This window comes from Dama dama, chromosome 1, assembly GCF_033118175.1.
Source record: "Dama dama isolate Ldn47 chromosome 1, ASM3311817v1, whole genome shotgun sequence".
In the NCBI taxonomy this organism is placed as follows: Eukaryota; Metazoa; Chordata; class Mammalia; order Artiodactyla; family Cervidae; genus Dama; species Dama dama.
In genome coordinates this window covers 81,818,942-81,843,852 of record NC_083681.1, presented here as the reverse complement: position 1 = coordinate 81,843,852, position 24,911 = coordinate 81,818,942, and the positions used below count along the sequence as shown (strand labels likewise).

The 24,911-nt window shown below is 45.3% G+C and overlaps 1 protein-coding gene across 1 annotated transcript; it reads left to right on the top strand.

Annotated features, from left to right (window-relative positions):
- The first annotated feature begins 13,267 nt into the window (after positions 1-13,267).
- LOC133056646 (olfactory receptor 9I1-like) lies at positions 13,268-14,212 on the top strand. The gene has a single exon (XM_061142207.1). It carries the CDS (start codon positions 13,268-13,270, stop codon positions 14,210-14,212), a length of 945 nt encoding a protein of 314 aa, XP_060998190.1.
- The last annotated feature ends 10,699 nt before the right edge of the window (positions 14,213-24,911 follow it).

Sequence of the window (24,911 nt, the reverse complement as noted above, 5' to 3'; positions counted from 1 at the left end):
CCAGACTTGTGCAAAGGTCACATAGCTCGCATGAAAAGCAGCCAGAACTGATAATCCCTCCACCTCACCTCCCAGTCCCTCAGCAAGGTGGCCATAGGGATACAGGTGCCCCCCCCCCCCCCGCCCCGAAGGTGGGAGGTTGGGGGCCATAGGCGGGAGATCTGGAAAGTGGAAATCTCGAGTTCTCCCTCACTCTGTGATCCTGTGGTCAACTTCTAGAAGGCTACATACATTCACTCCAAACACTGACCTCAAATCTCTCACACTTCATCACTGCCTGCTCTCTCTCTGCCGCTTCTGCCCCCTGGACAGAAAGTGCAGTCAACTCTTGGAAATTACAGGATTCTCTGATGGTCACAGCTCTGCCCTTTGGACTTCAGACAGATGGAGCAGAGATGAGGAAAAGAGATCCGGAGATGAGGGGGTTCTTGCCAAGAAGCGAACACCAGTGGAAAATCCTGGGAGTGACAGGTCTCCTGCAGCCTGGTGAGACACTCTTTCTACTGTCTGGACTGCGCTTCCTTTTCCAAATCTCAGCTTTTCTGTGTCCCAGAGCAACTCAAGCCTTCTGCCTCTTGGAGAGTGATGAGAATGGATGAGCTGACCCCAGCAAAGGGGGATGGGAGGGGAGAGGAGTTCTGATGATGGGGAGTACCTGGGTAGAACCAGTCCTACAGCCCTGGGTGGAGTTTTTTCACCCTCTAACCCCCTTAGGGCTTCTTCCCTGGTGGCTCAGATGGTAAAGAATCTGCGTGCAATGCAGGAGACCCAGGTTCTATCCCTGGGTTAGGAAGGTCCCCTAGAGGAGGTAATGGCAACCCACTCCAGTACTCTTGCCTGGAGAGTTCCATGGACAGAGGAGCCTGGTGGGCTTCAGTCCATGGGGTCACAAAGAGATGGACGTGACTGAGCAACTAACACTTTCACTTTCAACCTCCTTAGAGCGTCTCCCAAAATCAGCTCCCAGTTGATCAGTCCTGAAAGAAAGACCTCAATTGTCTATGCTTTAGGTCAGGAAGATCCCCTGGAGAAGGGAATGGCTACCCACCACAGTACTCTTGCCTGGAGAATCCCATGGACAGAGGAGCCCCGAGGGCTACAGTCCAAGGGGTCGCAAAGAGTCAGACACGACTGAGTGATTCATGGACCCTAATCTGAAAGAATCTGAGATTTCCCTCTGACCCACAGCAGAAATCCCACATAGGGCATCTCTGATGGCTGACCTTTGAGCTAATGGTGACCCTTTCCAACCAATCCTTATGGCGCTGGAACAATCCCCACGATGGGGACATTATTCTCCCACAAAGGAGCTCATTCTGTTTTAGAGTCTTCCCATCATTTCCAACTCTCCTTATAATGTCAGTACAATCACATTCCAAACACCTACCAGAGTTTTAGAAGTTTCTTAGATATTCAACGAGAGATACTTCTTGCTCTTTCCCTTTTCTCGGTATAACCCCTTAATTGAAAGAGCCTCCCTCGTCTTCCACATGGTCTCACCTACCTTGTCTCTGATTCTAAAAGCAATCACTTGGAGGAGGTGTGCTGTGCATGATCAGCCCCGTGACACAGATGAGGGAACTTAGACCCAGACGTGCTGAGCGTCTTGCATCCCTGCAGGGGAGATGAACGAACACCTCCCAGCACGCTGTGCTCCACACAAACCACACTAGCTTCGACCCTGCTCTCCAAGGAAGAGAGAGATGGCCCCTTTTTCGATGAGAGGAAACCAAGATTCAAGCCTGTCAAGTATGTTTTGAATCTGGACTGTGGTTCATTTCCTCTCTGATCTAATTTGGCCACGCTTACCTTCGGCAGGACCAAGAGCTCCTTTCCTGGAAGACGAGGCTGGATGGGAGCAGAATGTGACGTGAGGTCCGAACGAGGCTTTTGGAGACAAGGGGAATAAACATCTTGAGCGCCTGCAGCTTGTAAGCTGTGACACCCCACAGAAGCACCCAATGATGGGCGCCTAGAACTCTGTCCTCTTCTGGGTGCTCCAGGAAGGCAATTAGAAAACCAGGGTGTGGGAATTCGCCACTGATTGGGTGTCTCTAATCAGGCCCTGAGCTTCTAATTAGGCTTCTCTGAGCCCCAGAGGAGAGAAATCTTCAGAAAACGGCCCCTGCACAATTAGCTTTCTCAGTTCCTCCCCACTCAAACTGTGTCTGATCTGGCAGCTCCTATCATAATTTAGTCTCATTGCAGGGATGGGAGAGATATTTCCACACGCTAATATGTTCTCAACCACCCAAGGTGACACCTTCTGAACAATCTCACTTATGGGACACGAGTGAAATCAGTGATTATGTGGAGTCCCAGAACCCTGCCTGCTCTTTGACTCAACTAATATTAACAATCTGTCTCCACAAAGCAGAAAGAGAGACACAGACATAGGGAACAAACACATGGACCCCAAGGGGGGAAAGGGGTAAGGCGAATGAACTGAGAGATTGGGATTGATGCATATACACTGCTATGTATAAAACACGTAACTAACGAGAGCCTACTATAACGCCCAGGGAACGCCACTCTGCGCTCTGCGGAGACCTCAGTGGGAAGGAAGCAGCATCTCCTGCATCGGCAGGCAGATTCTTTCCCACTGAGCCACCAGGAAGTCCAGTGAAAACATTTAAACCACTGTAATCACACCATTCCAACAAGCACTGTTATAGTTGGGGGGAAAGGCACCAAGACGAAGCTATTTAGCACATAAACTCTGGCAGTAGACTGTGTGGGTTCAAAGCCTCCTTCCCTGTGATTGGAATTTAAAGAACTATTGTGACTTCTCGAAACCCACCTCCTGAGATGGACATGGAGATTAAAGATGTTCCATAGAAAACATACAGAACACTCATGCATCTTGAGTGTCAAACTTTTAGAAAGCATTTGTTTTCTATTTTCTATTAAGCTTCTTAATATTTAATCTAAAACTATTTCAAACAGAGAGAGAAATGCAGAAAATAATGTACATGACCCCAGGTGCCTGCCGTTAGTATATTAATCTGTGAAAACACTGGTTTTCAGGTTGAAATACTAACGATGGGTCCTTCTCTTATTTCTTTTTTTTTAAGGGCCAATAAGTATGGGGATAATACTAAAGAACATAGTGATAAAAAATTAATATCCTTCCAGATATCTTGGTACTGTTAATATACTTACTGAATTTTTTCTCTAGACATTTACTGCATATTTTTAAAATTCAGGATCAAAATTCATGCACTTTTTATGCTGTCCCGCTGGGGTGAGTTAATATGAGAAACGTAGCTATTATAACCTGCTCAAGTGGGAGAAACCTACAGCCCACTGCAATACCGTGGAAAATGCTGAGACCTCATGCAGCTCATGATGCTGGGGTCATCAAACAATATACCCCAAGATTCTATACCCTAAAAGTCTAAGCAACCCAGGGAAAGAAAAAACTAACTCCCAAACTTGTCACAGAGCTGGTGCTATTGCCCTTGTCTGATACCTTGATCATAAGGGTAGTCATGATAACCTGCCTGCAAAAGACATCCCCAGGTTTCTGGAATGCTTTGGTGAAGGAGAGACCCTATAAGGAAAAATATGTTTCAAAATTTTGATATATATGTTTCTGAGATGTAATATCCTTCCACTCTTAACAGAAAGGGAATTGAAACAGGTTTATGTAATTTTGAAAACACTAATAAGGATTTGCTACACACAGGCACACACTTCTAAGCCTATACCAATCGATGAGATGTGAGACCTCGCTTCCACTCATTCAGTCTCCTCACTAGCCCTTCAGTTTTCTGTTTCATTGTTCTATTGATTACTGCTCATGTAGAGAAAGGCTATTGATATGTTATTGATTACTGCTCATGTAGAGAAAGGCTACTGATATAAAAAAGGCTTTTTTATTAATTTTTATTGAACTACAGTAAAGAATCCGCCTGCAATGTGGGAGACCTGGGTTCGATCCCTGGGTTGGGAAGACCCCTGGAGAAGGACACGGCAACCCCACTCCAGTATCCTTGCCTAGAGAATCCCATGGACAGAGGAGCCTGGTGACCTACAGTCTGTGGGGTCACAAACAGTCGGACACGACTGAGCGACTTTCAGTTCACACTTCATAGTTGATTTACAATGATTCAGGTACACAGCAAAATAATGCATTTATACATATATGTAGATACATATTTTCGGATTCTTTTCCATTATGGGTTTCTACAAGATACTGTATATAGTTCCCTGTGATGTACAGTAGGTAATTGATCTGTTTACATACAGCAGTGTGTGCTTGTTAATCCCAAATTCTCACTTTATCCCTCCCCCATTGCTGTCCTCCTGGGTAATCACAAGCTTGTTTTGTATTATCTGTGAGTCTGTTTCTACTTTGTAAATAAGTTCATTTGCATCATTTTTTTAGATTCCACGTGTAAGTGATATCGTGATATTTGTCAAGAAAGGCTACTGGTAATTATTTATGTAGGTCCTTTTTGCCTGGAAAACTAGCTGAGCTCTAATAGTTGCCAGTTCATTAGTTTGGACTTTCAATAAAAATAAAAGCTTCAGGCATGCTTTAAAAAAAGGTGTATGGAATCTCTTATGCTCACATGCGATGGAGAGAACGTAAACCACAGACACTGTTGGCAGTTAGCACGGTATCCTGAGCCTTCTCCACCGCAGTGGTCAGATGAGGCCACCTGCGCATTCATACTGCAGCTCATCTCGCTATGTCCTAGGAAGCGAAAAGTGAAACTGAAAGTCACTCTGTCGTGTCCACTCTTTGCGACGCCATGGACAATACGGTCCATGGAATTCTCCAGGCCAGAATACTGGAGTGGGTAGCCTTTCGCTTCTGCAGGGGATCTTCCCGACCCAGGGACTGAACCCAGGTCTCCCACATTGCAGGTGATTCTTTACCAGCTGAGCCACAAGGGAAGCCCAAGAATCCTGGAGTGGGTAGCCTATCCCGTCTCCAGAGGATCTTCCTGACCCAGGAATTGAACCAAGGTCTCCTGCTTTGCAGGCGGATTCTTTCCCAGCTGAGCTACCAGGGAAGCCCCAGAACCACTGCCCATTCCACAGAGGGGCTCTAGTGTGGGTCACCATTCTGCACTCCTAGCCAGCTCCAGGCTTCGATCCCTGGGTCAGGAAGATCTGGAGGAGGAGATGGCGGCCCACTGCAGGATGCTTGCTGGGAAATCCCATGGACAGAGGAGCCTGGCGGGCCCCAGTCACGGGGTCCCAAAGACTCAGACACGGCTGAGCCGTCTCAGCACAGCACACGGCCCGCTCCAGAGTCAGGGAGGCAGCTCCACAGTGCGTGGGCTCCCGCCTGAAGCTGCTAAGCCCTGAAGCCTCTCCCGCCCTCCGCCGCCATCCGCCTACACAGCCGGGCGGAGGCGATCTCCTCCTCTGCGTCTTTGTGCGTCTGACGCCGACGCCACGACCGACGCAGCCCCGCCCACCGGCGAGGCTCCGCCCTCAAGGCGGGTTCCTTGCGGGTTTCTCCAGCTTCCGTTCCTGAGCCTCTGCAGGTCTCAGCTCGGATCGCTTATATCTCGGAGGAAATTCCTCAGCCTCCTGTGTAGATCACTGGCCCTACTCACCTCCACCTACCCAACATCCACAGACTAAAAGCAAGTGTGTGCATTGGGAGATGTTTCCATTTGAACCCCAGGTCTCCTCATCCAAAATATCCTATTATGCTAAGTAAGTTCCGCCTCTTTGGTACTTTCAACTTTTTATTATGAAGTAACATGACCACAGATTTCTACAGATATTAATGATTGCTTCCTTAGAATAATTTTTTAGAAGCAGAACCCTGGGGAAAGGGGCATTTTCATTTTCCAGGGTCTTCAGATACGCTTGAGATTTTAAACATTTTTCACGTGTTATTTAGACACTTGTATACATTTCTTGTACATTTAGCATTCATTCTCTTTGCCTTTTTTTTTTTCCAGCGAGATGTTTGACGTTTCTAACTGAACCATAGAAACATTAAGGATAGCTCCTTTCATTTGATTTTTTTTTTTTGGCCATACCACATGGCATTCGAGATCTTAGTACCCTGCTCAGGAATTGACCCCACACCCCGGGAAATGCAAACACAAATTCTTAACCACTGGACCAGGGAAGTCCCTCTCCTTTGACTTGTTTGAGAGATGTGAAGAGACTGATGAGATAAGACCCTGATGCTGGGAAAGGTAGAAGGCAAAAGGAGAAGAGACCAGCAGAGGATGAGATGGTTGGATAGCATCACCAGCTCAATGGACATGAGTTTGAGCAAACTCTGGAAGACGGTGAAGGACAGGGAAGTGTGGTGTGCTGCAGACCATGGGGTTGCAAAGAGTCAGACACTGCTTAGTGAATGAATAGCAGCAACAATTTATTGAGTGCCCAGTATATGCCAGCAACTGAGTGCTAAAGATGTGGTAATGAACAAAACAGATGAAATTCCTGCCCTCAGGGAGTTTACGTTCTAATAGGCAGAGACCAAAAAAAATAATAATAATAGTGTCATAAAGACATAGAGCAGGGTGATGTGATAGCAACTGTCTGGTGTGGTAACAGAGAAAGACGACCTCCTGGAAGTCAGAAAAGGTCTCTCTGAGGTGGCCTTTACACTGAGATCTGCATGAAGAGAAGACACAAGAGCATCTTCTTAAGTGAAAAACATGCCAGGTGGCCAGAACCACAAGTGCAAAGGCCCTGGGGCAGGAATGAGCTGGGCTTTCGAGGAGCAGTTAGGCAGGCAGGAGGCATGCTACTCTAGTCAACTAGGGCTGGGAGAGCCTGGAGGTGGTCTGGCAGGTAGCCAGAGGCTCTGGTATTATTGCAAGATAATACCATGCAAGAGGTGGTCGTTAACTTTTGACCCCTGCCGAAGTGCCCTGCTCCCATCAAATGCAGTCTGAGTAAGCCCTCCAGGCAGGAAGTGAGCTGGGAGAAAATCCCTGGGCACCCAAAGGCATTTCCTGGAATGGCTTTCTTCAGAATCTCCCTTCCTGGAGCAGCAAGGGGCCCCCTGTTCCTTCTTGTACTTGGCACTCACACCACTGGACATCAAAAATGAAATGTTTCGGTAGAAACCAACACCAGACTATAAAGCAATCATCCTCCGATTAAAAACAAATAGATTTTTAAAAAATGAAAAGCTTTAAATTCAAAGACGTAGAGAACAAACTTATGGTTACTGGGAGAAGCGTTGGGGGAAAGAATAGTTAGGGATTTGGGGATGGACACGTACATACTCCTTTATTTAAAAGACATAACTAACAGGGACCCACTGTATATATATCACAGGAACTCTGTTCAATGTTGTGTGGTAGCCTGGCTGCGAGGGGAGTTTGAAGAATGGATACATAGATATGTATGACTGAGTCCCTTTTCTGGGCACCTGAAACTATCAACACTGATGATCAGTGCAGTTGCTCAGTCGTGTTTGACTCTGTGCGACCCCATGGCTGCAGCACGCCAGGCCTCCCTGTCCATCACCAACTCCCGCAGTTTACTCAAACTCATGTCCGTAGAATCAGCAATGGCATCCAACCGTCTCATTCTCTGTCATCTCCTTCTCCTCCCACCTTCAATCTTTCCCAGCATCAGGGTCTTATCAAATAATTCAGTTCTTTGCATCAGGTGGCCAAAGTATTGGAGTTTCAGCTTCAGCATCAATCCTTCTAATGGATATTCAGGACTGATTTTCCTTAGGATGGACTGGTTGGATCTCCTTGCAGTCCAAGGGATTCTCAAGAGTCTTCTCCAACACCACAGTTCAAAAGCATCAATTCTTCAGCGCTCAGCTTTCTTTATAGTCCAACCTTCATTCCATACATGACCACCACTGGAGAAACCATATCTTTGATGAGATGGACCTTTGTTGGAGAAGTAATGTCTCTGCTTTAAAATATGCTGTCTAGGTTGGTCATAACGTTTCTTCCAAGGGGCAAGCATCTTTTAATTTTATGGCTGCAGCCACCATCTGCAGTGATTTTGGAGCCCAAAAAAATAAAGTCTGCCACTGTTCCCACTGTTTCCCCATCTATTTGTCATGAAGTGATGGGACAGGATGCTATGATCTTAGTTTTCTGAATGTTGAGCTTTAAGCCAATTTTTTCACTCTCCTCTTTTATGTTCATCAAGAGGCTCTTTAGTTCTTCACTTTCTGCCCTAAAGATGGTGTCATCTGCATATCTGAGATAATTGATATTTCTCCTGGCAATCTTGATTCCAGCTTGTGATTCATCCATCCCGGCATTTCTCATGATGTACTGTGCATATAAATTAAATAAGCAGGGTGACAACATACAGACTTGACGTACTCCGACCAGTCTGTTGTTCCATGTCCAGTTCTAACTGCTGCTTCCTGACGTGCATGCAGATTTCTCAGGAGGCAGGTCAAGTGGTCTGGTATCCCCAGAAATTTCAGAATTTTCCACAGTTTGCTGTGATCCACACAGTCAAAGTTTCTGACATAGTCAATAAAGCATAAATACATGATTTTCTGGAACTCTCTTGCTTTTTCAATGTTCCATGGATGCTGGCAATTTGATCTCTAGTTCCTCTGCCTTTTCTAAATCCAGCTTGAACATTTGGAAGTTCATGGTTCACGTACTGTTGGAGCCTAGGCTTGGAGAATTTTGAGCATCACTTTACTAGCATGTGAGATGAGTGCAATTGTGCAGAAGTTTGAACATTCTTTGGCATTGCCTTTCTTTGGGATTGGAATGAAAACTGACATTTTCTAGTCCTGTGACCACTGCTGAGTTTTCCAAATTTTCTGGCATATTGAGTGCAGCATTTTAACATCACCATCTTTTATGATTTGAAATAACTCAGCTGGAATTCCAACACCTCCACTAGCTTTATTCATAATGATACTTCCTAAGGTCCACTTGACTTCACATTCCAGGATGTCTGGCTCTGGGTGAGTGATCACACCATCATGGTTATCTGGGTCATGAAGATCTTTTTTGTTTAGTTCTTCTGTGTATTCTTGCCACCTCTTCTTAATATCTTCTGCTTCTGTTAGGTCCACACCATTTCTGTCCTTTGCTTTGCATGAAATTTTCCCTTGGTATCACTTACACGTGACTTCTACAAAAGCCTCTCCTCTGTTCTCTTCCATTGGCCTGCGTCACTGGTTTTATGCCAGTACCACACTGTTCTGCTGTGAGTGTGGACTGCTGATGGCTCATGGGTGCAGCCTTCTCTGGGGTATTGCCCTCAGCCAGGGGATCCACTTCTCCCAGAAATGCCAAAGGGGGGTGGGCATCACTTCCACATCTCCTGGGGACACCCCTCGGTCAATGGATAGTTACTATGGCCTGCAGGCCAAAACCCCTGCTAGAGGCAGAACTGAGCCCATGGTATAGTTCATATTCTAGAGGTCCCTTGAGGACCAAGTCACAGCTTGATTCGAACTGAAATGATATCATTACATCCAGAGTTAATGAGGCAGCCCACAGTAAATGGGCTTTACTGTGTACAGAGCTCTGACTGTGCAGAAACCACCCAGCCATCCCATTCCTATATTTTCTACTCCCTCAGTGAAACACTGGCCTCAAAATCCATGGCTCAAGTCTTTTTTTAAGGAACCCAACCTAAGGCACATCTCTTTCCAAAAGTCCAGACAAAAGCTCTATGGTTAATATTAATAATGGAAAAACAATAATATTTGTATAATACATCAAAGCACTTCAGATCATCCCAATATGTCACAAAGAGAAGAAAGCAATAATTGCCCTATAATTTTGCAAGTTTCCAAGGGGACATTTGGGCTTCCCTGGTGGCTCAAATGGTAAGGAATCTACCTGCAATGCAGGAAGACTGGGGTTCTATCCCTAGGTCAGGAAGATCCCTTGGAGAAGGGAATGGTAACCCGTTCCAGTATTCCTGCCAGGAGAACTCTGTGGACAGAGGAGGCAGGCAGACTACAGTCCATGGAGTCCCAAAGCATCAGACACAACTGAGCAATGTAGAGGGAGGGGGATGTTTAATGGAATACTATCATTACTGGCTTATTCGCCCTTTTTCTCTCTATTTTGTCCCAACAGCATCTGTACCCTCTAGACCATTCCAGGAAGCATTCACAATTCAGCACACAGACGCTTTCATCGTTTCAGCAAGCTGTGTCCACTTCTTTTGTGACCCCATGGACTGTAGCCTGCCAGCTTCTTTTGTCCTTGGGATGAAGAATATTTAGCACACCTAGCCTCATTTCCTCCGGAATCATCCCTCCTAATAAAACTCGGAGCAGATGATGTGCCTAAGTTTCAGCTCCTGAGATGAAACTTGACGTCAGGTTTAAGACTTAAGGATGGATTGATGTAGGATGGACGCAGTGTATAAAACATCACCCAGAGTTTTCAGAATTGAGTCCTGGTCCTGTCACCACCACTAACGGGACAGCTGGACACTGAGGGCCAGTGGTAAAGGGGAACCAGCCTCAGTCCTTAGAGGAACTGCAAATGAGCTTTAAGGCTAATGAGACTCAGGAGTTGCCACGGAATCCCACAGGATTTGTTTTCATTCTCTCTGACGTGGGAGATGAGCTAACGAGCACGTTCAGAAGAGTTTCCCCTGACAGTGCTGCCTCTCCCAGGGAGCCCTGGGGGCTATCCAGGCGCTGATTCACAAGTCAGGGACTGTTTTCACGCTCCCTGCATCCTTCTACAAAACCATCCCTAGACGTACTTTTAAAGAGCCTCTGGTTTTCTGAGTAAGAAAAAACCTAAAACCTGTCAGCTCTATACATCCATTTGCATAATCTGAGCTGCTTCTTCAAAATTCTTAAATGACTTTTGATTACTTTGATTCCAAAATTAAGATGCATCCAACCGGATTATTCCATCGGGTAAGCAGGTTGTCGTCGAGACCTTGATAACATTGAGAGGGTCCTGGCTCTGAAGGAAGGTCCACACAGACTAGGGAGGGTGAAACTGGGCAGAGATTCTGGCCACATCATCAGACCTTGTCACCTAATGGGACCCCGGCCAGACTGGGATTCCAGCTCTTATTTGAAATACACAAACAAGACTGGCTCATTTTTTTTTTTTCTTGAAAACCTACAGCTGCAATCTTTTCAGGCTTATCTGTGTGTCAGTAGGCAACATATAGAAAATGTAGATAGTTTTCCCAGACAGGGGTGGGGTACTATACTGCCTTGCTTAGACCAGAGAATCCACCACAAAGTACTGGATGTCCTGTAATTATGCTGTAGGTGGGATTCCTCCTATGACTGCAGCTTTGGCTTTGAAACACAGCAGACCGGAGTTAGAATCTGGGGTTTTCAACTGACTAGTCACGTGACTGTGGACAAATTGCTTAACTATTCAGAGTCTTAGTTCCGTCCACGACAAAATAACACTTTTATCATAGGGTCATTGTGAGGATTGTATGAGAATATGTATGTAGAATGTTTAATATCCTGGCTGGTACTCTTAGGAAGGGCACACAAGAAGAGAATAACAAAATCAGAAAAAATAAACAATTGATCGAGACAACATGGATGAATCAAAAAGATATAATGTATGTGGAAAAAGACACAAAACAGATCATGTTTGTAAATATTAAACTACACTAAAAATAAGTTTACTTTTTAAAATATACACATTTTTAAAGTAAATATAAAAGCAATATAGATAGAGGTATATATAGTTGACATGTGCTAGAGTGTATCCCTATAAGGGATTGGGAAACAATTGAGGACGTAGAGAAGAATAAAATAATATGAAGGATCACACCCTGCTCAATAATGACGGTTTATCAGGAACTTGGGAATATGATTAATTTTGGATGCAAGACTGCATAATATGATGTACAAGTAAAGACACCCTGGAGAAGGAAGGGACAACCCACTCCAGAATTCCTGGCTGGGAAGTCCCCTGGACAGAGGAGCCTGGTGGGCTGCAGTCCATGGGGTCACAGAAGAGTCAGACACGACTTAGCAACCGAACATGAATAACAAGCTGCACATCACCTGAGATAGAGCTGCATGGTTTATGTGCTCAGTGACTCATAGCGAGAGCACACGTGTTAGAAAAATCCTTTCAGGAGCCTCATTAGCCCACACATCCAGACACAAGTCATGGCTTGTGAGAGCAGAGGACCTTTCATGATGGTGTCATCGAGCCCTGTCACTTTGCAGGACAGAAAGCAAAGTCCAAGGCGAGGAAGTGACTCCGGAAGCTTATTCAGCTGGTTAGTGTCTGTCCTAGAGATGGTAGCTGCGGATGCTGACAATCCCAAGAGGGCCTCCCGAAGAACATCCTTCATCCCATAACAGGGCTGCCAGAGTGGGGAGCAGGGAACGGCTCAAGGAGGTTGTGTTTTCTGTGATAAGCCAGTGTCTGCCTCCCATGAGTGACCCTTGATCCCAGCTAGAGGAGACCTCCAGCCTTAGAATAACATGGTAAAAATTAAAGTGGAGAAAAGTCTTCCAATTATAATTTTCATTACTACTATAATAGTGTATAAGTTTGAGTTGTACAATGTTTTGGTTTGATAGTCATATATTGCAATATAATTGCCACCATAGCATATCTTCCACCATGTCCCATAACTGTCCTGTCTTCCTTGTGGTGATAACAGTCAGATACTAGTCTTTAGCAACTTCGAAGTTTATAATACAATATTTAAACTTAAAGCACTCTGCTGTGTCCTAGATATTCAGAACTTATTTACCAGTTGCTAGTTTGGACCCGTGAACACGTCTTTTAATATCACCTGACTAAAGTTACTGACCACACAGTCCACCTAAAGATTTGCCATCTTCCAACCTCCGAAATGCTTTCCTGAGAAGAAGGGTTTAGAATTGTTGGGTCTTGAAGGGGTGAAGCTAAAGCCAAAGTGTGGAAGAAAAAGACAAAATCTAGAACCAAAAAGGCAATTCACAGGTAAAACTGTCCACAGATAGAAGCTCACAGGGCAACCAGACAAACACATGGAGCGGTGTTCAGTAGAGGAGACTCCAGTGTCCAATGGATGTTAGAGCAGATGCAGCCTAGATTATTTCCAAATCTCAGAGTCTATGTGTCTCTTATCTTCACAGAAACTTCCAAATATAGACCAGAGTTAATTTAAATTAGAAGCACCAGCTCATGGCTCAGCTCCCAAAAATACAGGATATCTAAGAAGAGTCAGCCAGGTACAAGATTTCTCAAACACAACCTCTGTACATTTGCCCACAAAGATAAACCTAACTGCGACCAGACAGAAAACATTTGTTCTTCAATTCTGGGAATTTTTTTTTTTCCATCTCATTCCCAACCTCAGATCTCCAGTCTATGTGGAATCCATGGGCAAGAATAATCTCACCATAGTAACTGAGTTCATCCTCATGGGCTTTCCTGACTATCCTGAGCTGGAGATCGCTCTCTTCATGGCATTTCTGAGTTTCTATCTAGTCACCCTCCTGGGGAACCTGGGCATGCTCATTCTGATCCAGGAGGATGCCCGACTCCACACCCCGATGTACTTCTTTCTGAGCCACCTCTCACTGCTGGACACCTGCTACACCTCGGTCATCACCCCTCAGGTCCTGGCCACCCTGGCCACGGGCAGGACGGTCATCTCCTACGGCCAGTGTGCTGCCCAGTTCTTCTTCTTCACCTTCTGTGCAGGCACGGAGTGTTTCCTGCTGTCGGTGATGGCCCTCGATCGCTACCTGGCTGTTGGCAATCCACTGCTCTACACCGTGGCCATGCCTCCCAGGATCTGCTGGGCGCTGGTCCTCGGAGCCTACGTCTGTGGGCTAATGGGGTCCATCCTGCGTACCTCATGTACGTTCACCCTCTCCTTCTGTGACGACAATCAGATCAACTTCTTCTTCTGTGACCTCCCACCCCTGCTGAAGCTGGCCTGCAGTGACACAAAAGATGTAGAGATTGTCATTATCTTTTTTGGCAACTTTGTGATTTTGGTCAACGCCTTGGTCATCCTGATTTCTTACCTGCTTATCATCAAGGCCGTTTTGAAGGTCAGCTCTTCAGGGGGCAGGGCTAAGGCTTTCTCCACGTGTGCCTCCCACCTCACTGCTGTGGCTCTGTTCTTCGGGACCCTTGCCTTCATGTATCTGCGGAGTGCTTCAGGCACATCCCTAGAGGAAGACAAGGTGGTGACTGTCTTCTACACTATGGTCATCCCCATGCTGAACCCTCTGATCTACAGCCTGAGAAACACGGATGTGAAAGCAGCCTTCAGAAAGGTCACTGGTAGGTTCCAGGTGTCCCAGAGCGTGTAGATCTGGCTGAAAGGCTCTCTTGGCCCATTTCCTTCCCTGTTTCAACCTATCCTAACAGGCACCAGCAATATATGCAGCCTGTATCCTCAGAGAGACAGTAGTCACACAGGCACAGAAGAAAAACTGCAAATCAGCGGCAACGTGGATGGACCTAGAGATTATCATCCTAAGTGAATTAAGTCAGAAAGACAAAGACAAATACCATATGATATCACCTATTCAGTTCAGTTCAGTTGCTCAGTCGTGTCTGACTCTTTGCAACCCCATGGTCTACAGCATGCCAGGCTTCCCTGTCCATCACCAACTACCAGAGCTTACTCAAACTCATGTCCATTGAGTCGGTGATGCCATCCAACCATCTCATCCTCCTTCGTCCACTTCTCCTCCCGCCTTCAATCTTTCCCAGCATCAGAGTCTTTCCCAATGAGTCAGCTCTTTGCATCAGGTAGCCAAAGTATTGGAGTTTCAGCTTCTGCATCAGTCCTTCCAATGAATATTCAGGACTGATTTCCTTTAGGATGGAGGTTGGATCTCCTTGCAGTCCAAGGGACTCTCAAGACTCTTCTCCAACACCACAGTTCAAAAGCATCAGTTCTTTGGCGCTCAGCTTTCTTTATAGTCCAACTCTCACATCCATACATGACTACTGGAAAAACAATAGCCTTGACTAGATGGACCTTTGTTGACAGAGTAATGTTTCTGCTTTCAATACGCTCTCTAGGTTGGTCATGGCTTTTCTGCCAAGGAGCAAGCATATTAATTTCTTGGCTGCAGTTACCAGCTGCAGTGATTTTGGAGCCCAAAAATATAAAGTCTCTCATTATTTCCCCATCTATTTGCCATGTAGTGATGGGACCAGATGCCATGATCTTAGTTTTCTGAATGTTGAGCTTTAAGCCAACTTTTTCACTCTCCTGTTTCACTTTCATCAAGAGGCTCTTTAGTTCTTCTTTGCTTTTTGCCATAAAGGTGGTGTCATCTGCATATCTGAGGTTATTGATATTTCTCCTGGCAATCTTGACTCCAGCCTGTGCTTCATCCAGCCCAGCATTTCCCGTGATGTGCTCTGCATATCAGTTAAATAAGCAGGGTGACAGTATACACCTATCGTGGAATCCGAAACATGACACAGAAGAGCTTATCTGCCAAAGGGAAGCAGACTGCAGATGTAGAGGACAGACTTGTGGCTGCCGAGGGGGAGGGAGGAGGAGATGAGCAGGGAGCTGGGGTTAGCAGATGTGCGCGTGCGTGTGTGCTTCCGACTCTTTGAGCCCCCATGGACTGTAGCCCACCAGACTCCTCTGTCCATGAGTTTTCCAGGCAGGAATACTGGAGTGGACTGCCATTTCCTCCTCCAAGGGCTCTTCCTGCCCCATGATCGAACCCGGGTCTCTTGCATCTCCTGCACTGGCTGGCGAATTCTGTTGAGCCACTGCAGACACCTGGGGGTAACACACGCAAGCTGTTATATATAGAAGGGGAACAACAAGGTCCTACTGTGCAGCCCAGGAAACCATATTCAGTATCCTGTGATGTCCTTTGTAATCCTTAGTGGAAAAGAGTATGAAAAAATAATATATTATGTATGTATATATGTATGTATGTATAACTGAATCACTCTGCCAAGCAGTAGAAATTAACATGTTATAAAGCAACTATACTTCAATAAAAAAATTTTTTTTAATTTTAACTGTGTATATGATAACACTTATTTCCAGCAATTCAAATGTACTTTCTTCTCTTGCTCCCATCTCCATTCCTTAGAACCCAGGAGTCTCAAGCTGCTCACTGACATCATAACTCACAGGATCTCGGCGGCCCAGGGAGGCTTCAGTTAATCTTCCCCAGTCCGGCGTTCTTTGCGCCCAGACTTGGGCTTCCCGTCCTTTCCTTCTCAGTTTTGCTCCCATTGGTTCTGCCTTCTTCTCTGGGACAAGGACTGCTTCTGAAGATACCCTAGATTAAAGTTAAATAGTCTTACGTGGCAGCCTGGATGGGAGGGGAGTTTGGGGGAGAATTGATAAACGTATAGGTAGGACTGAATCCCTTCATCATTCAGCTAAAACTACCACAACATTGTTAATCAGCTATACTCCGATACAAAATAAAAAGTCTTTTTAAAAAAAAAAGCTAGTATTTATTTTTTAATGCATAAGTGACTCATTCCCTCAGTAAATGGGGAGTGTTGCATAAGACAAAAGTGAGTCTCTACCTAGACTTACAGAACAATATATGGATACTAAGAGGGCAGGTGGAATGGATTGGGAGATTGAGGTTGACATATAGACACTATTGATATTATGTATAAAATATGTAATGATGAGAACCAACCATATAGCACTGACAACTCTACTCGATGCTCTGGTCTGCGGGGACCTAAATGGGAAGGAAATTCAAGGAAGAGGGGATATGTGTAAACACAGAGCTGATTCACCTTGCTGTACAGTGGAATCTAACACATTATTTAAAGCAACTATACCTCGGTTTTTAAAAAGTGAGTCTCTCAGTGGTCACGGGAAGGGAGTGTTTATGAAATGAGCCTTCCTCCTCACATCCTAGATTCTCAAGTCTTGGAGTGTCTTTCCTCCTGGTTCACACCAGAACAATGGAATTTGCGAATCTGCAAATTGCCTTCCCACTTAATCACTCAGCTTGTTTTGTTTCCCGCTTTAATGTTACTGTGATACCTTCAAGATGAATCAAGCCTTTGGGAATGTTTCCTCAAGGGCCAAGTCTTTAGTTTCTGAGGGATATGGTGCATGGCCTGACCTCCTGACTCACATTGCCTGCCTCATACACAGTTCTCCCCACCAAGCATCCTGTTTCCAGGAAGAGCAAGGTCAGAGGACAAAGGCAGGTATAAGGAAAATGCTGCCCCGCATATTATCTTCTCTAGCAAAAGATCTGGTAAGAGGGGAAAGTAACTATAACCACTTCACAAGACTGCAAAACCCTTTAGGGCAGAGTCTGCTTTCTGCATGGCTGAACGCGTCCCCCAGTCCAGAGCTTGAACCAGAGGAGTGCTCAGTAATTGCCTTTGAACACTTTTTTACAGCACATGCCTGGTCTCATCTGAGCTTCATGGAAGTGACAAATACAGAGGCCACAGTTACATAGAAGACCCCCATTCTGCAGTTAAGAAAACACTCTCTCACCGTCCCTTTGGGCCTTTGCTCATAGTCCTTTTGTTTAGTTTATAGCCATAGACAAAGGCATGACTCTCAGAAGCAGGCTTGTATTCGAATTCCAGTTCTACTACTAATTCACTGTGACAACTGGGATAAGTGGTTTAATGTCTCAAGTCCTAAATTTCATCAAGTCTAAAACAAATGTAACAACTTTTAATTCAAGAGCATATTGTAAAAATTAAACAAAGTGATGAGAAAGGAATCAGCACCAATCCGTTGCTCAGTATATATTGTTCTCTTCCCTTCTCTTTCGTTTACTTTCTGATGTCAACCCTGGCCCTTGCCACAATTCCATGGCCAAGAGCAAATATTAAATAGATCATGAACAAATGAAAAGGCAAGACAATGAACACAGAATGATGAACAACATTCCTTTTCACCTAAGAAATAAAATGAATATGGATGTTTAATTTTGGGGGTGGGGTAGGAGGAGTGAGTATGTTTATTTGCATCCCACATACTCAAGGGTAACCCAAGGATGTCCTTTTTATTGAATGTATTGCTCTGTGCCCAATGAATCCCTCTAACCAATCGTGAATTTATGAGAAGTCGAGGCTCCATGCCCCTCCACGTGGGAACAACTGTTTCATTAAGATGGCCTGCCCCTCTGCCTGCAGGCGTTTTGTTCAGAAGTGAATACCTGGTATGAATACAAACTTTTCCCCGGGCATCGTGAAGCTCAACATATGAGAGACCAAGCGTAGGAGACCAGATTGACCAACGTGGAGAAGTCAAGAGAGAGGCGACAATGACGTAGTTATTCAGAGAGAACCTGCATTTAGGCCACCACGGAGCATTAAGCAGAGCTCCCTTCTCTGTGCAGTACGATCTCACTGGTTATCTATTTTAAGGTATTGTTGCTCTTTAGTCGCTAGTCGTGTTTGACTCTCTGTGACCCCGTGGACCATGGCCCGCCAGCCTCCTCTGTCCATGGGATTCTCCAGGCAAGAACACTGGAGTGGGTTGCCATTTCCTCCCCCAGGGATCTAGTTCATATATAGTACCAGTATGTATACATGTCAATCCCAATCTCCTAATTCATCCCATCCCCAACTTCCCCCTTTGATAGGTATCCATACATTTGTTCTATATGTCTGGGAAGGAAATCAAAAAAGAGAGGGCATATATGCATACGAATAGCTGATTCACTTTGCTATATAGTAGAAACTAACACAATATTGTAAAGCAACTACACCCCAATAAAAAAATTTTTTTTTTAAGAATCTGCAACAAAAGACTCAGGAAGATCACGGACAGTTCCCATTCCCTACTTTCCATTGCAGTGAACACGGCCACAGTTGGGTTCTTGCTCCCTTAGGACACACTGGGATCCTGTAATAAATTCCCCTTTGGGAACTAGCTCCAGCTCGGTCATCAGGATCAAAGGCCTCCATCCTTACAGAACTCTAATGGGAAGGAGCTCTTTAGTATGTTGCAGCAGGTCTGCCCTCATTGACACTCATTTCATTTACACTCTTTCAATAAACAAAGGACGGGGTCTCGTGTGAGACCTAGTCAGTAGTGTAAATGAAGAGTGTGTCTGTGCTTCTGTCATTCCCTCATTACAGGAGAAACCTCCCTACTCGTCGCCTTTGCTTAGGTAACTACGGTTCTAGCACTTGACTTTGCCCTTCAGGTGATCAGACTAGATAAGCCCCTGGCACAGATTTCATCGGAACATGAACAGAGTGGGAAACCATGAGATGCTCTAGACTCGTACAACGGTGAGCAATAAAGGTATCTCTGCCTTGAGGATTTAAACTGAAAAATATGGGGAAAGACTACGTTAGCTGAGAAATGAGACTCACAAGTGATGATGAGATATGGAGAGAATGGCTGAGCCATGCTTATGGGCAGACAGAGAGGAAATGAGCAAACGTCAGATGCTGAAAAAGCAGCCAGAGAAAGCAGTCCCTGGTGCAGCGTTAGATCTTTCTGAGTCCTGAATTATGTTCCAGACTGAGCTCTAGCATTGCCATTAAGTCGCCCAAGAAATCTCTGTCTCCCTTTTGGAGCACAAAAGTCTTAACCATAGACCCTTATTCTACTAGATAATCTGAGTGGTCTTTTTTACAATCTATAGAATCTAATAACTCACTGTCCTGGCTCCTAACAAAATATTATCATTATTACAGCTAAGAGTTACAGAGAACCTATTATATGCAAGACACAAGTCTAAGAACTTTTAGATGTCTTTAACAACCCTGTGATGCCTTAGCAACCCTATAGTGTAGGTGCAATTATTATCCCCACACAGGAGTGAGGTGGGCTTCTCTGATAGCTCAGTTGGTAAAGAGCCTGCCTGAAATGCAGGAGACCCCAGTTTGATTCCTGGGTGGTGAAGATCCCCTGGAGAAGAGAAAGGCTACCCACTCTAGTATTCTGGCCTGGAGAATTCCACGGACTACAGTCCATGGGGTCCAAAGAGTCAGACACGGCTCAGCGACTTTCACTTTCGCTTTTCAGTATGAGGGTGTGTCTATGTCTCTCCCATTGTCATTCTCCCATTACAGGAGAGACCTCCCCATTCATCACCCTCTGCTTAGGTAACTACTGTTCTAGCACTGTTCTAAAACAGGGGTGTTCTAGGCTACTGTTCTAGCACAGGGGTGAGGGAGCTAAGACATGAGAAGCTAAGCTGTCCAAGGTCACAGAAGCCAGGCTCTTGATTTGCACTCAGAGGATCTGGCTCCAGAAACTGGACTCTTATTTACCAGTTTATATCACCTTTGAACACCAATTTATAAACAATCGCGCCTTCTCTGATACAGAATCACTTAAGGGAAAATAGCCCATGCGTCCCTTCGCAGCACACCTGAAACTAACACAATATTGTAAATCAATTATATGTGTGCTCAGTCATGTCCAGCTTTTTGCAACCCCAGGGACTGGAGCCCACAATGTTTCTCTGTCCATGGGATTTCCCAGGCAAGAATTCTGGAGTGGGTTGCCATTTCCTTCTCTGAGGGATCTCCCTAACCCAGAGATCAAACTTGCATCTTCTGCATTGGCAGGTAGATTCCTTACCACTGAGCCACCTGGGAAGACCAACTATACTCCAATATAAAATAAAAATTAAATTAAAAATAAATAAATAAATTTCTCCCAACAACAACAAAATGGGCTTACTCATTAGTTTCTTTCTCCAAGAATCATAGAAGATGGTTTTCTTGCTGGGCAACTTGGGAGTCGTGTGAAGGGACACTCAAAAGTCAGTCAGGGACAATCCAAAGGTCAACACATCAGAGAAGACAAGATAAACAAAATAAAAACATGTATTTAACAAGGAGAGAAGCTTACTTAACCTAAATGCCTATACACCTCCAAGTTCTTGGCTAAACAGCTGGATAGAAAATGGAAGAGATTGTATATAAGAGTCATTCAATAAAAAATTTATTCAGTGCCTACACTGACCCTATTCTCTGTGATGGCTGAGATGGGACCAGGGCATTTAAGTCAGCTTCAGCTCTAAGTCTTGTCCCAGACAAGACAGCTCTACTGATGCTTGAGAGGCTGAAAGCAGCAATGACGTCTCAGATCCTCCAACCTGCTAAGCCGTGTCCAAATTCCCTACATTCAATCCCTCTGGAATAAAAGGAATGAGAGAATGCTTCCTTCCCAACATCTCCTGCAGACCTCCAAGAAGAAAGGGTCTGCACAAGCATTCTCATCATCATTCTACAAGACCTATTCATTTACTTTACTCAGGTCTCTGCTGAAATGCTGCCTCATCTGAGAGAAACCCTCTGGACCACGATATTAGAACAAGAGCTCCGCTGCTGCACAGCACACTCTATCCCCTGGTCCTGCTGTTTCACTCTTAAGGACACGACAAGGCCTGGTATCTATTTGCCTGTTTGTTTTCTACCCCCGCCTCCGGTAGGATGTAAGTTCCATGGAAGCAAGAACTATCCATTATTTTTAGTCTGCTTCCTGAATCACAGTAGGTGCTCAACAAAGACTTATTGAAAAGCAGAAAGATTTAAATGAATAGGATTTCCATTTCTGGCAAGATGGTGGACTAGGATTTTCCGACCAAACTGGCCTTAAAACATGCAAAGAGATAAAACAAAAGCACCTAAAAAGATAAAATAAACAAGTGAAAAGATACTAAGAAATCAAGGGCTAAACATCCAAGGCAAAAAAAGAACCACAAGAAGTAAGCAGAGTACTGAAGCGCTGTCTGCCATCTGTAGCATCTCTGCATGAGGATGTGTTAGTTGTCTATTATTGTTAACTTGGCAGCTTAAAGCTGCAAACATTTCCTGTCACTGTTTTCATGGGGTCAGGAATCCAGCACCAGTGAGTTGGGAACCTCCCTCAGGGTCTCTCACAAAGCAGTGATTAGCATGTTGGCCTCAGGGTCTCTCACAAAGCGGTGATTATCACGCTGGCCGGGGCTGCAGGTTAAGGCATGGCTATTGGCAAGACGCGATCCTTCCCCACTGGTCACCAAATATGTCAGCTCCTTGCAACATGGACCTTCCCATGGGGCAACTCACATCACGACAGCTGACTTTTCCCAGAGAGAATAGCAGAGAACTAGAATAGTGTTCTAGTAGAGAATAGAACAGTGTTCTCAGAAAGAATACCCGATACAGGCATCAGCGTTTTTTTTAAACTTAATCTCAAAAGTAACACCCCATCACACTTTATTTACTAAGGGTGAGTCACTAAATCCGGGCCATTCTCAAAAGAGTAAATCACTCAAAGACGTGCTTACCGGATAGCAGGAATCATTAGGGCCATCATGTGGGCTGCCTACCTCATCGTGCCCTCTGACCCCAAATGATTCATGTTATCCAGCTAGGACTGGTAAAACAACTAGACTCTTAGCCAGCCTCCTTTGCGGCTAAGTATGGACATGCAGCTTAGCCAATAGAATGCTGAAGAAGTGGTGCAGACCATCCCAACAAGCCCTGCTTCCTCCCATCCCACTAGCTTGAGGCCATTAAACACTGTGACCTTGGAAGCCACCAGTTGAAGGTCAAAGAGCCACAGGATGACTCACTACTTGAAGGTTTTTTATTCTTCTGATCTAACACAGCATTGTAAAAGCAACTATACTCCAATATAAAATTTTTTAAATTATATAGGTTGAAGAACTGAACACTTCTCCCACAGAATATTTTAGAAGGCAGATATTTAAACTAAAGAAGGTCTAATGCTCAAAACTCTACTACAATAGAGAATGGGAAAATAACCCAGGCATGGCTCACAGAGACCTTGAGAACATCTATATGGGGTTTAGCCAGCTTTCCCAGAGGTGGGTCTCAAAGGAAGCAGGATCCTTGAGCAGAACAGGCTGGGTGAGACCAAGCTGATCAAACGCACCTTGGTTTCACAGTCCTAGGCTCCCCTGACCTTAGCTACCCCGTCATGATTTCTGATCAGCTCTCACGGCCTTCAGCTGGCAACTAAGAAGCCATGTGACCTCAGATGAGCCATGCGCCCTCCCCCGCTGGGTCTATTTCTTCATCTGTGATGGGTCAGAGCAGGCCTGGGTTCTCTCCGTCTCCTGCCAGCCCTGGAGGGCGTGGCTTGGAGGTGACAGTGCTCCGTCCCTGAAGGTCACATAGAGGGAGGAGCATGAGAAATGGTGTCATCCAAGACTGGTCTGCCACTTACCCTCTTGAGCTTTGAATCCTTAGGCCTGTGGTTTTCTTACCCGCCGAGAGAAAGAGGAGGATGTGATGATATCCATGAGTCAGCGCCAACCCAAGAGCTGACTTCTCCTAGAAGCATGAAACCCTGCCCCGCTCATTTTGTGATTTGCAGTCAAGTCTGGGCTCATGCAACCCCCACTGAAGGCAGGCAAATTATCACAGTGAATCGTATAGAAAAAAGAACCCCTTTTTCATCTAGCATCATCTTAGGTGACACCTAGGGGCTTCCCAGGTGGCGCTAGTGGTAAAGAACCCGCCTGCCAAGGCAGCAGACATGAGATGTGGGTTCCGTCCCTGGAGGAGGGCGTGGCCACCCACTCCAGTATTCTTGCCTGGAGAATGCCATGGACAGAGGAGCCTGGCGGGCTGCAGTCCATGGGGTTTCAAAGAGTCAGACACGACTGAAGTGACTCACACACACACGTGATACCTATAAGGTGTTAAGACCACCAAAGAATTCAATAGGATCAGAAAACTCAATGATTCAGAAACAAGATGATCTAAATTGGGTTGTTTGAGCAAGAAGGCAAAACAGTTAGATGCCGGGAGGACCTGGGGTTGCAGGCTTTGAAAGCTGCCCAGGCACTCGGTAAAACTGGGCTCACAGCCTCGTCTTGCTACCTGCTGGGAGTGTGTTCAAAAGCGGGTTTCAGCAAAAGGTAATATCAGCCCGAGGAAGATTAGGTAATTGCATTTTCTATGACTTTCAGATCACCACAGCAGCAGTCTTTTTGGATCTGCTCAGAACACAGGAAATATCAGCAGTGCTTCATAGAATTTCCTCACAGAAGCAAAAGGACCGGCTCTTTCCCCATGAGGTAGGATAAATCCTGTAACTATGTTGGGAGATCAGAAATATTCCAGAGACTATTAGGTGTGTTTTCCAAATGTTTGAAAACAATTAAAATTTTTCTGTGACCTCTCAGACAGGTTATCTGGCCAAGGCTTTAATTCTATCTCCTGTGAAGCAGACGCAGGAATACATACCTTACTGATGACTGCAGAAGTTAGCACTAAGTATGTCAAGTGCAGGGAACAATAATTGGCATAGATACTATTACTCCCCTAACACCCATATGGTTGAATAAGTAGGTATTCAGAGCAGGTACCAAGGCTGGGTCCCATCCCTCTGAGGAGGTTGTCTCAGCTGGTGAGGTCAGAAAGACCTTCTTTCAGAAGAAGCTTTTGAAAAGATAATGTAGAGCTGGACAGAACAGCTGACCAAAATCAAATAGCTTATGAACAATAAATGCTGGAGAGAGTGTGGAGAAAAAGGAAGCCTCTTAACACGGTTGGTGGGAATGCAAACTGATACAATGACTATGGAGAACAGTGTGGAGATTCCCTTTAAAAATTAGGAATAAAACTACCACATGACCCAGAAATCCCACTGCTGGGCATACACCAAGAGCAAACAAACCTGAAAAAGACACGTGTACCACACTGTTCACTGCAGCACTGTTTACAATAGCTAGGACACGGAAGCAACCTAGATGCCCATTGGCAGAATGGATAAGGACGGTGTGGTACATGTACACCTTGGAATATTACTCGGCTATGAAAAGGAACACATCTGAGTCAGTTCTAATGGGGTGGATGAACCTAGAGCCTGATGCAGACTGAAGTCAGTCAGAAAGAGAATGACAAATACTGCATATTAACACATACATATGGAATCTCGAAAGACGGTACCGATGATCCCAAGTGTAAGGCAGCAAAGGAGACGCAGACGTAAAGCAGAGTCTTTCGGACTCAGTGGGAGAAGGCGAGGGTGGGCGGATTTGAGAGAGCAGCACTGATGCTTATCCATCACCACTTGTCAAACCGTGAGCCAGAGGGCTTGCT

Coding starts and splice junctions, on each gene's coding strand:
- LOC133056646 (XM_061142207.1), top strand. CDS start 13,268: ATGGGCAAGAATAATCTCACCATAGTAACTGAGTTCATCCTCATGGGC.